This window comes from Pieris napi, chromosome 9, assembly GCF_905475465.1.
Source record: "Pieris napi chromosome 9, ilPieNapi1.2, whole genome shotgun sequence".
NCBI classification, from domain to species: Eukaryota; Metazoa; Arthropoda; class Insecta; order Lepidoptera; family Pieridae; genus Pieris; species Pieris napi.
In genome coordinates this window covers 1,478,975-1,496,351 of record NC_062242.1, presented here as the reverse complement: position 1 = coordinate 1,496,351, position 17,377 = coordinate 1,478,975, and the positions used below count along the sequence as shown (strand labels likewise).

Sequence of the window (17,377 nt, the reverse complement as noted above, 5' to 3'; positions counted from 1 at the left end):
AAGTGATAACGCCGAACATGGACAATATCCAATGTACCCCTTACACGAATGCGAATGCGGTGCCGTGATCACTCAGTAGACCATTCTCAGTACCTGGTAGAATCAGCCAGTAGAATGGTTTACTAGGCTTAAAAGTTATCTAATACAGAAATGAGTCAGAGAGACAGGCCCTAAAATGCACATATTCATTTCAATTACAAATCTTAAACATGTTTCGAAGTATCGCTTTAAAATTATGCGCGTAATCCGATAATAAAATTCAAAGTTCTGGCTAATCTTCAAAGTTACGACATAAATTCAACAAACGCCAAACTGCCCACTTGGATTTCGTACTGTAATTTAAGAGGTTTTAAAAATGTAAGAATAAGCTTTTTGAAAATAAGGTGCTACAACACTATATGTAGCAGACTGAATTTGTTTTTTTATGTAATAGGAGGCTAACGGACAGGAGGCTCATCTGATGCTAAGAGATACCGCCGCCCGTGGACACTCACGTGAAGGCTCGCAAGTGCGTTGCTGGCTTATAAAGAATTGGTAAGCTCTTAAATTAAAGTGGTCTCATGAGAATTAAATATAAAAAAAATCCTTTTTGTTAGAATTCTTATTCGATATCTACATCATTCATCCTGACACACACATTTAATACCAACAAACCAGTGGCGGCAGTGGTGGCAATGTTTTAATTGCTTCGTTTTGGTCCATTAGTTTTGTCTAAATAACTTTCATGTATTTTTGCACTTTTTCTTACCTTATCTAATTTTTTTCTCGCTAGTTTCCTAGAAAAGATCGCTCGAAAGCGATAAGCCCACCAGTTGCCCTCCTTTTCATTTAATGATGTCAATTATATTTCGAAGTGTTAATAAATCAATAATTTACTTGTCGTTTCGAATTAATTTTAGAAGTCACCAGAGACTTGATATACGTATTTATATTTAAGTTAAAGCTTTATTTTCTACTTCCGTTATATATTTGTCTAACCCTTTATTAATTGTTATCTGTCTTGCGATTCTGTAACTTAAAGATAAACAATAAACTACAAGCTCCCACCTTTTCAGAATGCCAAATCATAAAATGACTGCTTCACGACTGATTTGAGAGCGACCGCCGATGCGAAATCCGCTGTGTGAGTTCGAAAAGTGCAGGGCTGTTATTCAGATGGGGTATAAAAACAAAGATTGCGAGTTAAATATGATTTAATTTCATAATTTTCTTAGCAATATGTAATTTCGTTTTCAGCATCTGTTATAAATATAGACACGGCGATACAATTTAACAGTACTTTGTAAAAGCGTTTATTCAATGGAATGCTATGTATTGTCGACTATGTCTTTAAATAAGTTTAATTGGAATGTCTAACATTGATAACCCACACTTTGATGACAATACTACATACACGGGTCTTGGTATACTAAATTTATATCATATTTTCCTATAAATATTACCTACGTAGTTACAGACAAACTTAACTTACAAATCGTGCACTGCCACACAATGGCACAGATCTTGTTAATGTGTTTAGATTACAATTTCGCTTCAATATTTGATGACCGTGCGGGAACTGTCATCAGTCTGGAGTAGACTCTCGATTGTTCATATTCCCACAACTATTTCACTTACAAATTCGAGTTGCATTGATTATGTCTCGTACAAACCATTAAACAACCGAGAATCTACTGTACAATTTCAATAGAGATTCAAAAACTCACTCACATACGAACACTTAAAAATAATATATACAAAACTCTCAAAATCATACACATAACATTTCATACAATTGAAAACATGAGGAAGGTCGAATGTAGAAGAAATTAGGTCGACTGTGGCAAATCACAAGAGAGCGATCGGTCGAATTAAATATAAAACAATTTAATACAATTTTACATCTAAGTACGTTTACATGTTCATTTAAGTTTTCGATAAATAAGTAAACATATATTTACAAGCGGATAACATGATCTATACTTAAAAGTGTAAAGCATTTTAAATAATACACTGAGAATTGACAACGGAGCTGTAAGTACATTATTGCGAGCGAGCCGGGGTAGGCGAGCTGGAACTCAGTTATCAAAGTTCGGCAAAACAAATGGGCAGATTAAATATCTTTGACGCCTTATCGTAATCTTCAAAGTTCAGCGGTGGTCTGTCGAAGACTCGTGACTAGTGAGTCTACTATTTGCTCTTACCACAGAACTTTTTTCCTTTTAGAGCACGAGTTCGAGCGCAGAAGAGCAAACGAGCGCCACGATATTACACAAGCATACGGAATTTCACATCTCCGGACGTGGCTTTTTGTCCCATTCAAATGTTTGCTCCCCCTCTCGCTTCAGCTACCATTCATAAGGCGTTTGTGATGCCGCGGCCACCTCGGCCGTGCTAACCTAACACTATCCAGTCCTCGTCACTGTTATAATACTGTGGTAGTTGACTAATACTCTGGTCACTCAATGTCCGTCGCTGGCAACGAAACGCGATAAGCGTTGAAGCGTAAATGCAGCTGCAAATTATTAGTCGAGTCACCTACGTGCCCTCGCAGTTTCGCCGCCTCTGATGCCTGCCGTGGTGATGGCGCACGCCGTGACACGGGGGCTTGATGGAGTTCTGCGACGGAGGCCGGAGCCTACGCTGGGGGCGCCACTTGGGCACGGTGCCCGCGATCACAGTATTGTGTCTGTTTATGTCGAAGTCGTGGGCCTCCTTTAGCAGGGAGAAGCATTTGTGCTGTCTTTCGGGTAGGTAGCTCTTCCCGCGTCGCATCTGAGCGCCTCGCCTGTTGAACCCTATGTATCGGTCTTCGTTCTTTACCAGGTGGTATCTGTTGTAGCCGTCTACGAATTCTTCTTTGAAGAGGCAGTTCGGTTGTCTTTCGGCTTGAAACCTTGTCTGAGGACAAAGAGTATATTTGAAATAATTTTTATAGATGCGAAATATCTATATATAAAAATGAATCCCTATTTCCCTTAGTCACGGCATCACGCGGGAACGGCTGGACCGATTTCGCTAATTATTCCTTTGTTGTGTTTGTTATTGTGAGAAGAAGGTTCTTATGAAGGAAAAATTAAGAAAAAAGCGCGGAAAATTAGAAAATTTAAGAACACTTAACCACCATACAATTCACACTTTTTTGATGTAACCTTATGGCGTTTGACAAAACATTGACAGAATGCGTGCTGCAAATATCGTCATATCTAATTAGATACTGATGAACGTGTGTATGCCACTGAACTTCTCTTACACGGCTGGACCGATGATTTTTTAAGCGTTTGGATGACGCCCTGGATGGTAACTTTGTTTAATATACTAATCGCTTGAAATATTGGGCAGGACAATGTCTGTCGGGTCCGCTAGTATTTTAGTAAAAATGTGTAATATCTTACCAGTCTTCTGCCGACGAGTCGTGAGCGGTTGAAGCAGAGGTACATGTCTTGCACGGGCGAGTGGATGAGCAGGTCCAGGCTTAAGCCGCGTGTGCTGATCGTGAGATTCGCTGAAACAAACCAACATTTTATTTGTATATGATTCATAAGAAATACGCGGACACGTATTTATTTTAAATGCCTTAATATACTCGTATAGACATATGCTTTACATATGCTAAATTAACTTTAATGTTGTTCTGGGTATCTGAGAAACAGAATGGTTTATATGTTTAAAGTAATACCCAATAGATGGCGCTATCTATAAAATAAATTATAATTTTAAAATTTATTTTTATATTCATTCTGTGCTACATTTAGCTCTATTTTAGCACGAATTGCCTGGAAGAGTTAGCTTATAATAAAGACACCCTTTCCACTCAGCCTTTAGAAACATATGTATGTTTATTATTGAGTGCAAAGAAGTGTAAATAAAATAAATAAAAATTCAAAACGTAATGGCTCTATTACATCATTTGACAGATGAACATTCTTTGAATATCTTATACAATATCTCTCATTAAATACATTTAAACCAGATAAATTAAACGTATATTACAACCACAGTATCTATGATCTTTGGAATACCTAATTATGGGAAATAATTAGAATCATCTGACAGTACACCACGGGCGATAATAAATTTTTAAAATTAAAGTCGCCGCCCTGGTCTCATAATAAATTCAATTAGCCGCATGAACTTATGGGAATGTCATAAGTGCAACAAACTAATCGTTAATGATATTTGAATATTAAAGTACGAAAAGTCTATAAAATTAATCTATTATTTGACAACAAGTCTTTGACACGTGATGGGATTACATGGCGATAACAATTTATTTGTTTTAAATTTTAAAACATTAAAATTTTGCTATCTAAGAATTGATAAAGTAGATAAAGTTTCTTCGCGTCTATATTACAGTATTACTAATACTACATAGTGTAGTGTAATAATATTAATATAACTCCATTCTGACAATACATAACATTGCGACCGGACGAAGGGTTTGCCAAATTAAAGTTAATTTTGGCAAAGTTGTACTACATATATGTATATAAAACAATTTAATTATTATTGTTACTATGTAGATTAATAATATTATAAATACTGTGTTTGTGTATTGGAAATAAATATTTCTTCGAACAATTTAATAATACTTAATATTAATAGAGATACGTTACTCAATACCAACCAAAGATTATATATTTTTATTATAATAATAATTTTTCCATACAAAAGTTTCTTTTATAATTGAGAGTAATTGAAATCCTTGACCGATATATAAAAATGATTATACGTTTAATCGTAAATTCTTGTAATCACAGTGAATCAACGTTGTCACAGCCTAATTAAAGGATTTGTTTGTTCACAGAAACAGCATCATGTAAGCCGAGTCATCGATTAGATAACACGAGGAAAGTTGAGTGGAATTCGATGACCTAACACGAATAAAAAGAAAAAGGTATAGGCGACACCGGCCATATCATTTCAATTAAAATAAAAATGCTTCGAGCTTATAACATAAATTTGTATTTAATTTTTATGCGTTGCCTCGCACTAAGGGTGAATGTAATTATTTTATGATTTAATCTGTCGTAATAATAATATGATCGGAGAGTTCTTGGCATTTCTCTACTAGTACCTTTGATTCCAGTATTTTATAAATATTGACGTTCTTAAGTATATAGTTAAAGAAAGGAATTTTTAAACACTGCAAAATAGTAGTATTTTAGGACGTATTGTAGACGTAGGTCTACCCATAATAGAAAAAGTAAATAAATGTCTTCTAGTCGTGCACTTTTTTTGAGATAACATAAAACGTGTTGAGCATGACGTACAGAACGTAGATTCGGATCTGTACATCGAGAGCAAACAACTTATATGGCGAGAAAGGTGTTGAGGTATTTGCTACCGCGGCTAATAATTAATGGACTACCCAATCAGCTATTGGATAGCCTAAAGTTAACCAACATAAAAAGCTAATTGAAATACTATTTTTATATGCATTTATCGCGCTCCTAAACACGACTGCTATGGTTACACTTATACAAACCACAGCGGTTTTCTAATGTAACATATTATGATTTTACTATAATATTCTGTAAAATAAATAAATTAAATATCATTTGAATAAAAAATTATGTAATGTAAAGGGATTGGACGTAGGACGAAACGTTGCGTCGTGATTGGTCAAACTGATGTCACAAGATCGCGTATTGGCCCGTGTTGACCAATCACAGTCGAACGAAGTGCACCATCGTTTTGTCTTTCGTTTCTATTTTAATTCTTATATAGTATACAAATAAGAAAAATATAATTGTGCCAAGTGAAAATTTAATCTATACAAAAATTGTTTTTGAAGTGGATTTTAAGATATTAGAATATATAGATATTAGAATGAGTTAAAATACTTTTTAAATGAGTTATAGTGGTTAAGGGGCGTTATATTCCAATATATAAGTTATAATAAAAGATTAAATTTTACCGCCGCGTTTTTGTACAGCGTAATTCTCAACTTGCGACAACAGCGCCTACGGATAGAATATAGTGTTCCTTGTTATTGGCAATGCTTGTAAAATGTTAAATTTTTCAAACATACAAAATACTACCGTTTTAAAGCTGTTTACAGTTTTGTAATATGTATAGACAAACAGTTTTACGATATCTATGCGCCATATTTCACTTGTAATTAAAACATCAACATTGCCTAACCACAAATTTTTGAAAAGTAAACATGATTACTTTGATCTCGCCGACATTTCCTACGAACATGGAACCTTATCAAAGACACAGATGCATAGCTTTTGACGCGCGACTATTCCGAATCAATTCTACTTCGGGTCCTTCAAGAATAGAGCGAACTAATACCAACGCACTTGCCAGCCTTCTGGCAATGTGAGTGTCCATGGGCGGCGATATCACTTATATATATTATCATCAGATGAGCTTACTGCACGTTTGCCTTTTACTACATATAAAAAAATGAAGTAGGTATTATTTAGAGAACTATTTATCTTTACTTTTGTAATAATTGGTGATACAATTGTATAAACTAATGATGCCGTTAAATGATAGTATTAATAAACATATAAGGTGACAACAATAACACACAAACATGTCACTATACATCATGAAAATTTACATTTAGGATGACTGTTTGTTTAGAATATGCTAGATTTCACTTGAAAACTGTTACTCGATTCGATATGCCCTTTGGAAACGGTAACTTGTCTGTTTATCAGTCAAAGACCGGTTGATACTTTGACGGTGGAATTAGTGCACAAACAAATTAATAAAGGTAGCAAGTTAGTCAAGGAAATACTTAAAATCAATAAGTTACAAGTAGATTTTTAAAAAAGGAATGAATTTTTTTTATTATTGATAATAAGTTACAAGCAGATTTTTAAAAATAGAATTATATTTTTTTATTATCGATAATAAGTTACAAGCAGATTTTTAAAAATAGAATTATATTTTTCTATTATCGATAAGTAGATTTTTAAAAGTTGCAAGTAGATTTTTAAAAGTAGAATTATAATTTTTTGTATATTGCTCCAGAGTAATCGATTATTTTATATAAGGCAGTGACTAAAGACTTATTTAAAATGTTAGAATTGCTTTAATAAACATCGAAAATATAAAAGTATATTTAAGATATTTAAAAAAATATGTAATGATATTATCTAGACTAAAATCATGTTTTCATCAAAATTTTCCTTTAGCTTGTTATTGAAAAACATTATGTATTCAATACAATGTTATTTTACTAATATAACCAAGGCACGACAAATTCCGAGGCTATTTGAGCTAAACAGTTTTTCAAATAGGTTTAAAGGTTACGAAAATATTTACAGTTTCTGTTAATATCTTGTCAATAAAAAATAGAATGAGAGGCCACGCAGTACGCAGTTCTTAATAAAAGGCTTAACATATACATATGTATTATGTAATTTCTACACCGAAATTGACTGAAAAAATGTACACGAATGATGTAATGTATGCACTATGCACAGATTTTCAGATAACTCTCAGCGCAGATTCCGAGGATACCAAAATCTGATAAAAGTGCAATAATATTTCATATATCCATAATCTGCTTTTGCATATGCTATTCATAATGACAGGGAAGTTTTACGGTAAGCGCGAAAGCAAACTACGAAAAATATTTGTTTTTCTGATATTATAAAGAAAAAAGTGAAGAGGAATAAAATCAAACCTGAACCAGATATAAAAATTATGTCACATAAGAATGCTTCATTATCAACATAGACTATATTTATTTCAAAATGTTTGAAAATACATCCAGCTGTGCCATAAAGGTTACATCTGTTTAATTCTAATAATAACACGATTAGCAAAATAGGATTCTAAGGATTTTCCTGTGTGATTACCGGTAATTGGTCAACGTCCGGCTATCATTGATAAGTGATATCGATATAATCGTAGGCTGCATTTCCTCAAGATTACTTTGCGAATGTTCCAATTACGAAATTCCATTTTTAAATATTCACTGCTTACATCACGTCCCATCATTTAAAGTATTTGTCAGATTTTTTACTAAATATGGCGCCATTATAAATAATCCCTGGCGCCATTTTTTGTATCGACTAATCAAATTAATTCGGTTTCAAATTAACAGTTTTTATCGATTATAGTTAAATTTAATCCGCAAATAACACGCAAATCTTTCCAGCAACTGTTATCAATGTTTACATAAATAAAGCAATTTAATTTAATAAAAAATATTATAATTAATTTGATTATTTGCTCGTAAAAATTTATCGTCGCCGACCTTGTCACAAATCATACTACAAACATTTGATTTTACGTAATCTTCGTCATTTTGAGATAACCGTTGAAAGGTCACCTTTTTTTGTTAAGACCGCTACCGACAGTTATTTTTCAACAATATTAGCAACTATGACGTGAGCAGTGTTGGTAGGTTCAAACTCCAGGGGTTAAAAGCATGATGAGGAAATCGACTGGAAATATTGAAAGGAAATGCTGTCGTGAACATTTCCTTGAAGATATAGAAATCTGTTGGTTGTAGCGCTACTGGTTAACTAAACACAATTAATATGTCTCAAGTCTGTTTCAGCCTATGTATAGTTCCAAAATATTGATATTATGTTCAATAAAATACGTACTTATACGTAAATTCGACAAATTATTAAAATAGTAATACATAGTTTTTATTTGGGGTATTTGAACAGCGCTCCGTGGTCGTATTTGGAACTAAACGATAGCAAGCTATATGTATGACCAAATGAGTTTAATATGAATATATATTTTTGTTTTTTATTCCCTTATTCTAACTTTAGTCTATTTTAGCGTTAGGCTATGGTGAGTACTTCACGTTGAGAGTAGAAGGACTGAACCATTGTCCATGGACGATGGTACCACAAACAACTGTGGAGATATATGCCTTGACACCGCCATAAATTTATTAATAATATAAGTTAATTAAAAATCCCACATAAGTCATCTTAAGAGAAGGTTAAGGGCTTTAATAATAAAATGTTATATCAAATGAACTTGAAATTATGTAAACGGTACAATCATTTAGGTCATAACCCAAACTTTGATTCTTAGAAGCGAAAACATCAAATATATCAATGAGTTTAGTTATCATAAATGTCAAATTATACATTATTAAGTCCTTTACAAGCAAATGGTAGTTAACATCCTTGTGTTTATTTAGCTACAGTCACCCGGGGTTCTATTTAATATTCCAGAAGTAATGGACATTTTTCAAAATTGCTGATTTCACGGGAAAATACTTCTCGTGCCGCATAGAACAGATGTTGAGCTAGTGATACGGTACACTCGCAATATATATATAAAATCAACAAAAACAATAGTATCTTTTTCTTTAACAAAAATAATATTATAAATGAAATATTTTGTCCTTACTTATTTTAAATAAATGCTTAAATAATGGGCCCAGCACTACGGCAAGGCCTATTTTTATATAAATTTGTCGCACTGCTAAACAAGACTGCTATGGTTATTAATACAAACCACAGTGGTTTTAAATGTAACATATTATGATTTAGATTTTTTTAAATATAGTACAAAAACACATGCGGTATTTATGGGGTTAAGCTTAAGCCTAAGAGACAATAAACACATTAAAATCCATAAAATACGCTTTACTTTTAGTGATGAATAGTTTATAAAAGTCTTTGATAACTAAGAAAGCATTAGACTGGTAAGTGAAGATTACAACTGTCGGGTAACATCTAATCCAACAGATAGAGCCGCTGCGGTAGGTATACAGAAGGATCTTTACGTGCCTTAATCGCGGTCTGTTTCCATAGTGTAAACGAATATATAATATAAAATTCTCTGAAAATGTTACCTACATAAATTGTCAGCTACAATCACTTTGTTTACTATTATTATTATAGCCTCTTTATTTCCATAATTAATACTATATAAAATAAGTATATCATATGATTAATTATTACATAATATGTGCATGCATTAAAAAAATAAAATATTTCTATTAATAATCCTTAAATTTTACTTTACTTTCCTGTCTTTTGCTTTGGTGAGTTTTCTCCAGCGTTTCTCTTTTGTTTATTTATCCATTTTTCCTTTGGTCTACCTCTAAATCTTTTATTTGTTGGTCCTTGCCAGGTAGTAGTTATCCTTGGTGGCCATTTTTCCAAGTACTTTGTTTACATCAATACTAATTCAGGTACAGGTATACGATAAAAAACAATTGAGAGCTATTCTGAGACTATTAAAATATTTGACGAAAATCACTATTGTGAGTTTACTGTCGCGCTTGTTATGTACGCAATAAAATTTTTACATGGCAAGGACAGTAATTCGGTAGTAAGCAATGTGCCTGATGGGTACATCTGAAGGCGACATCGTCCGCCCTTATTGCATGTGCCCAGCTGGGACTAACCTTCTGAAGTTACACATATCATTCGTTGTATTCCTTTAGTCATCGAATTATATACGTGAACGGACCTTTTTTATTGTCCGTTGAGTGAACAAATGTTCTATTTTGTATGTGTTTATAGTAGTTAGTGATATTTTTATTATGTAATTTTGTTTTTCCTAATTTATTTGAATGTTTAGGGTCACCCGTTAGTACAGGATTTTGGTTTTATAAATAAATAAATATTTAATGGTTCTTAAACCATTTACAACGTAACCTTATCGAACGGGAAACCGTTATAACGATTCCGTGTCGGATGACAACGTGAGTAAACTCCAATAAGCGCCAAGCTGACGACAGGATGCATAGGAGCTTAACGTAAGCACGGATTGAAGCCTCCAGTGTATATGGAGCTTAATCTCACACTTTATCTGCGCAATTAAACGCACTTGTTGAGTTTACTTAGAAGTTAGATTAAAGTTAAGGGTTTTAATAATCCCTGTATATATTTTATAAAACAAATATATGATGAAATGCGAGCAACAAATTACTACACGTAACATAAATTAACGGACCAGGCTTAGCTGCCGTTCTAACGTTTTTGTCAGAATTTATGTGAAAACCGTATGGAAAAGTTTATCTTCGTGTAGGAAATGGGGACCTTAAAATAAAAGAGCATTTACATTGGGGTCAGTGACCGCGCGAACTTTTTGAACCTTTTAACCGATCATCTGTTCATTAGCTAAATACTGCATATATATTATTATTTACAATTGTTTTTTAGAAATAAACTCTATCCGGTAAGGTATTTTGTAGTAATTTTAAATAGTGTACGGTGTAACTAATTATAACAATAAAAATAGCTTGAGACATCTAAATCTGTTTTGTGATTGTTTTTTTGTAATAGGCAGATGATCAGCCTTCTGCGCCTGACATACACCATCGACTATTTGGGCGTGTGTTAAAAACATAGCCATTACATTGATGCACAGCCGAAGCTCGAACCCACGACCAAGCATCGCACGCTGCTACTTAATCATTTCCAAATTCTATATAGATTATTTAAATATATTACAATGATCCTTACGCTATATAATATGTACTAAACGCTTATATAATAGTAATCCGTATATCTAGGTCATTGATTGAATAAACAATTAAACATAGTATATTTTTTGATAATATCTATATTTCGATTTTATCACTAAAACTGTTCACTAATCTGTTTTGATTACTTCTATCGTACGGTAAAAATAAGAAAGAGCACGCACTTACATTCTCGTGGCAACAAAGGCGTAGATTAGAAACATATTGACATCACCGCGATATAGGTGTAGTAGGGAAGATAGATGATGAGTATAGTCCTGTAGAAGTAATAATTACACTAACTTTATAATTCTGGATTGTGAACGCACTTTGGTATTGGATATTCCATTCATATAGTTTATATTACAGCATCACGCACCAAACGAATAGTACGTATAACGTACGTTATAAAATGTATTTGAAAATGTTTTTAAAAACCGTTCCTTTTGAAATCCGAAATGTTAAAAGATTGGAGCTACTGAACGAATTATTTTTTATATTTAATATCAGAAATATTTATCTGTAGGTTTGGTTTGGTTACGTAAAGGTTACTGCGAATAATCAAACACAAATAACAAAAGAAGAAAGGAGTTGACAATCGTATTATTTTTGTTTATTCTTAGTACATTTTATTCACGTAGTACTCTTGTTTAACATGAAAAGAACTCAAGAGCTTGACCCATATGAGTACAACTTATACAGCTTACAATAAAGTAGCCGCGGGTGAGAGGTCACAAAATGTTTCGTAAAATTGAGACAAAAATTTGAGTGCAAAGTTGACTAGCGATTGGTAATAAAGTTTACCTGATGTACATGTTTATCTAGAAGCAAACGTGTAATTATTAACCCTAAAAATAAATGCACTGTTCACAAATAAGTTTATTTATGCGAAATTAATACGCGCCAATTTGTTTCATTATTACCATTACTTGACGTTTCGTGTGCTAAATGCTAATCAGTAATCGTGGTTCGCCACTGATCAAAAGTTGACTCGACAGATAACTAACTATTATACGATTAGTTTTGAAATGTAACACAAAAGTCTGAAAGCCAAATAATAATTGTTTTAAACTACGATCCCGAAACAATGTGTGTTTTAGATAAAGTATGCATTCTACGAAATATCTTGTTAAAAGTTGTCTTCAAATAAAAATTATTCACAAATTGTATACATATAAGAATCTTATAGATATTTACTATTTATCATTAAACATTTGCACTTTTGTATCGACTGGTGTCAACGGCCAGTAATTAACCGATCGGGTAGAAACTTGATCAATAAAACTAAAGAAAAATTATCTTGGTTTTTTAGTGTGTGTGTAAATTATTTATAATTAGCTACGGTATATGATAGGAAATATTTGGAATGTTTCCTTAAGTTTAAATAAGTTTTTATAAAATAATGAAAACGTAGAAATAATTATTATAGTTTTAATTATAATGTATTTTATACACCGAAACTTTCCGAGGGAACAATCAGGTATTTGGTGTTAAATCAGGTATTGTATGTCATCATCATCATCGTGCCATCGGGCCTTGGGAGAAACAAGAACCTCCTACTCCTACTTTGAGCTTTTCACCTCAAGTTCGTGATTCCCATATCTTGAAGGTTCAGCTTAACATCGTTTAACCATCGTAATCCTGACCTGCCGTGACTTCCCCGGCCTTTGTCCTGAACATGTCCAGGCCAGTCTCTTAAGTAGTAGTTATTATAGAATATTGATGAATAAATAATGAGTGACCATTTGTAATATATATAATACTACGCAACTAAGTTTGTAACTACAGAAAATGGAAACAAAACTCGCTAAGGAAGTCTATTGGAAGGAGGCTTACAACGTAAATTTCAAGATGAACGAATCGAGTTGCAGTGAAGTGATAGATGCCAGTTGACGCACATATGTTCTTGTTTAAAAATAAACACACTATCAGCATTTAGAAAAATACATTAAAATTCACTGCAACTGCGATTCTATTTACCGTAATAGAATCTACTGTTTTTTTATGAATAACACGACCAGTCTAGACCGCAACATGACAATGACACTAATGCCATCTGAATTTAATACAATATGCAAATAATAATAGGAAAATAAAGGTCACCGCGAATCTTTGAAATCATTATCTATAATCAATTCATGGAATGCTGTGTGTCTGTATAATAAGCATTTAATTAATGTAACACTGTCTTCATTTTACACATATTTACTTAATTATAAACTGTCGTGTGTTAATAAGCTTCGTTACGAGACAATTTCCTTTGTACATTTGCGATTTGTCTTGGAACTTGGTGCGAATCAAACGTAGGATTCATAGACATCTTATAAAAATATGAAATTGGACAGATAAACATAACATTTTCCTTTTCTAGATTTGTCTCTCGATATCAAGGCGTTAACAGTATTGTTATTCTTATGAATCTTAGTGGATTTTTGGCGGGACCAACTCAAGACCAAGTAAAATAAACTTGATAGAAAAATATGAATAAAGGTTAAAGTAAAGGATCATAATTATTTTATGATATTACAAAAAATAATTTTTATTTGGATTTAAGATGAAGACTCATTATCGGTTGTATTGACTCCTCTGAATTGTTATAATTTTGAATAACCAATGCCCATAGACTAGATTACCTCTTCAGAAACCGATTCCGTAAGACCGTATAGAAGAAAAGTAACCAAAGAAAATTAAATAATTATAAAAAAACTAATCCCGACTGAAGCAATTACACAAAATAAGTAGTAGTAGAAAGTAGTATGAAGAAAATTACACAAAACCATTGAAAATATCCCTAAATGGAAGTAAAATTTCCAAAGATTATCATGAGGTATCACCAAATATCGATGCCCTAATAAATCTAGACACCAGTGAAATTCAGGTGTCACAAAAACTAGGTCGATTTCCAACGACTCAGGGTTTTGAACTTTATAACCATAGATAAAGAGGTGACGTTTGCCTGATTCATGCTATCAGCCGATATTAGAAATTGTTACAGTGATCGAAATCAGGTCATTCTTACGTATTGATAAAGATAAAACTATTTGTTTTCAATGACATGAATCATATTGTCGTCTCCGAACAAAACTACAGTTTAAACGGCCATTTTGTTTATATTGACAAATAAGGAAAAGCTTTAAGTTTTCTTGGAACTTCAAACGAATGAGAAAGTTTTAAATCTTACGTGCGATTAAATATTTAAAAACGCTGTATATAATATATTGTAACTCAAATTCCAACGGACCGATTCAAAATATGTTTTCATAATTACTGCTACATTGTTCCTGTGTACCATAGGCTATATATTTAAAAATTTAAATGTCCAGCCATGCGAAGGCACAGGCTGCAAGAACATACTCAACGTACCTACTAAATGCATTCACAGATTAAAAATATTATTGACGATATGATTTGTGTCTTCATTTTTTATTCGTCTATTTGTTAACATATTATGTCTATTGTTAGTAATTAATGTTTATAACTCTGCACTTATAAGAATATCTCTATGTATATAAAATACTCGTGTCACAATGTTCGTTCCCATACTCCTCCGAAACGGCTCGACCGATTCTTATTAATTTTTTTATGCATATTCAGTAAGCCTGAGAATCGGCTACTATATTTCAAACCCTTAAGTGATAAGGGGTGTCCACCTCAAAAATTTATTTCTAATTTTTTATAATTTTTTTTGTTTTTATAATTTTATGATATAGCATACAAAAATACATACAACCCTTAATTTTTTCTTATAGTACATAGTTGTTTTTATTAAACTATAAAAATGTTTCCTAGGAATAATATACATGGCAAAACGTTGTCAGCTAGTTGTTGAATAAAATAATCTTTAGTCGGGCATGGATAAGTTATATGTAAGATTTTGTATATCTCCAATAGTGTAATTTCCATTTTGCCACACACTAAATCACTGTTTATTTTAATATACTGAACATAAAAAAAACAATGGTTTAACACGACACCTTGCAATACAAAGTTAAATGTTTACTAAACATAAATGTTTTTAGCGACAAAGTGGGACCACCCATGTACATGTAATAATAAAATTGTGACCGGCTTAAATCTGTGTATTGATGATATTTTTATTACGAAACTATTTTTTTATTTAAAACTATCTAAAATGTTTACTACTTATAAACCATGACAACGAGATAAATCATTATTAAGCTAATTGTGTGTTGTGAAGGTGAGAATGTAAAACAAAAGACGATAAGATGGCGTTTCAAATAATGATGGATCTCTCGGCAATAATGCTGCCGACGAGCTTGAAAATAGAGGATCCGGAATGATGCTGGCTGGCCGTACCCGCCCCTTCCCTTGTCCTTCTCGCAAATGCGGATTGGATGGATTTGCCTGCGAAGTGCCCAGGAAACTTCTGATCTTCTGAAAGAACCTTGACTTAATGTCCTATAAAGTCTAGATGGGGCAGAGTGAGTCTCCATCGCTTTCGGTCTTGAGCCTCGAATTTCACCTCGCTCCAAGTCTTTCTGGCTCTCTTTGCCTTAGCGGGATGGCCACGTTACCGCATTTCTTACGGGTTCCAATCAAGTAAGAGGATCTGCTGGCTTATCGGGGTTTCTCGGCCCCGCTAAGCTTGGAAGGACATAGGATGACTTTATTATCCAGGACCAAACGCACAACGGACCAAATGGGCTTCTAAGGAAACGGAAAGTGAGTCCACACTACATACATACAAGATGGCGATTCGTATGATTGTTATTGGTCGACAGCTAACTGCAAGGATACGATACATTTGGTACAACCAATCACAATCAAGGAAATCACGTTTATAAAACGCCGCGCGTGCCGACCGATAAAGTTCCTCTAAAGTGCTATAACCGAAGCTGAACCAAATAATATGGAACGGAATGCGAAATGAAACCGGGGTTAAGCACTAGCGTACGATAGGCAATAAGATTTTTTAAAACGCACATAAATTTTCTTTATTTCAACGATAGATATCGCGTGTGGGAATCAACAATTTTTATAACTTATTTGATTTTTATTAAGATTTATTGTTAACACGCACGCATGTAACCTTTGATTTTTTGTTTTATTAAATTTTTTATAGAAAGGAGCATGTTCTATAAATTACATCATTAATTATCTGTCAATTACAGTTTTTTAAAGATATCGTAACCCTAACTTTCGTACTAACTTAACTAGCTGAAATTATCGTGATTCATGTGTCCTTTTACACTGTCTACATATGTTTTAATTTCATTGTTTTCTTTTGTTCTATACTTTGTGTCTAAGTAATTGTATGTCTTATGTAGTTTTCACAAAAGCATTTCTTGCGCTTATCTTATTTTTTTCGCACAGCGGTTTCTTCTAGAGATCGCCCGTCGCTCTCCTAATTATTTAATTATTTTAATTGTTATTAAATAAATAGCAATAATAGCCGCTATATTATGGTAGTGACATTCATTTTCTTTAAAAATATAGCAGTGTAACAATTTATATTGCGCTGGAAGATTATATCACAATTGATTTAGCATTAAGCACGCGTTTCTGCCTCCGATTCGCATTTGTTTTGTTAAAAAGCCATGAGACCTTGAAATTGATGGAGGGAACTATGTTCTAGTTGAATTCTTCATTAAAAGAACAGTTAACGGAAAATTGTTGTTTATTTGATTTAAGTTTCAAATTAAAATCAATTGTTAAAACAACATTTACTAATTCGACTAAAACTTTGAAACACCACTTATAATGCCCCAAAATCATTTCCCGGTAGTTATTTTTTATTAGATTATTGTAAAATAATTGGTAACGTGTGGGGTATTTTTTGCGAGCGCATTATGGTTATTTAGTTTTTAACCTATAACAACTTAATTTGGGAAGGCGCCGCCTCTCAATTGATTTCGTATAATTTGCGGGCGGTACCAGGTATCAGCGCAAAAAATGCATCGAATCGGTTTTTTAACACTTGAAAATAACTTGTCATTATATTTAACAATAGTATTCAATTGT

At 32.9% G+C, this 17,377-nt stretch overlaps 1 protein-coding gene across 3 annotated transcripts in view; it reads right to left on the bottom strand.

Moving 5' to 3' along the window:
• Positions 1-1,175: 1,175 nt before the first annotated feature.
• Positions 1,176-17,377, bottom strand: part of LOC125052439 — a 108,134-nt gene continuing 91,932 nt past the window's right edge. For all 3 annotated transcript variants that reach the window (XM_047653288.1, XM_047653289.1, XM_047653290.1), the window contains 2 exons: positions 3,375-3,484; positions 1,176-2,880 (listed from right to left, as the gene is read on the bottom strand). In XM_047653288.1, the coding sequence (XP_047509244.1) occupies positions 2,518-2,880; positions 3,375-3,484 (473 nt within the window). In that variant the 3' untranslated portion in view covers positions 1,176-2,517. The remainder of the gene's footprint in view (positions 2,881-3,374; positions 3,485-17,377) is intronic.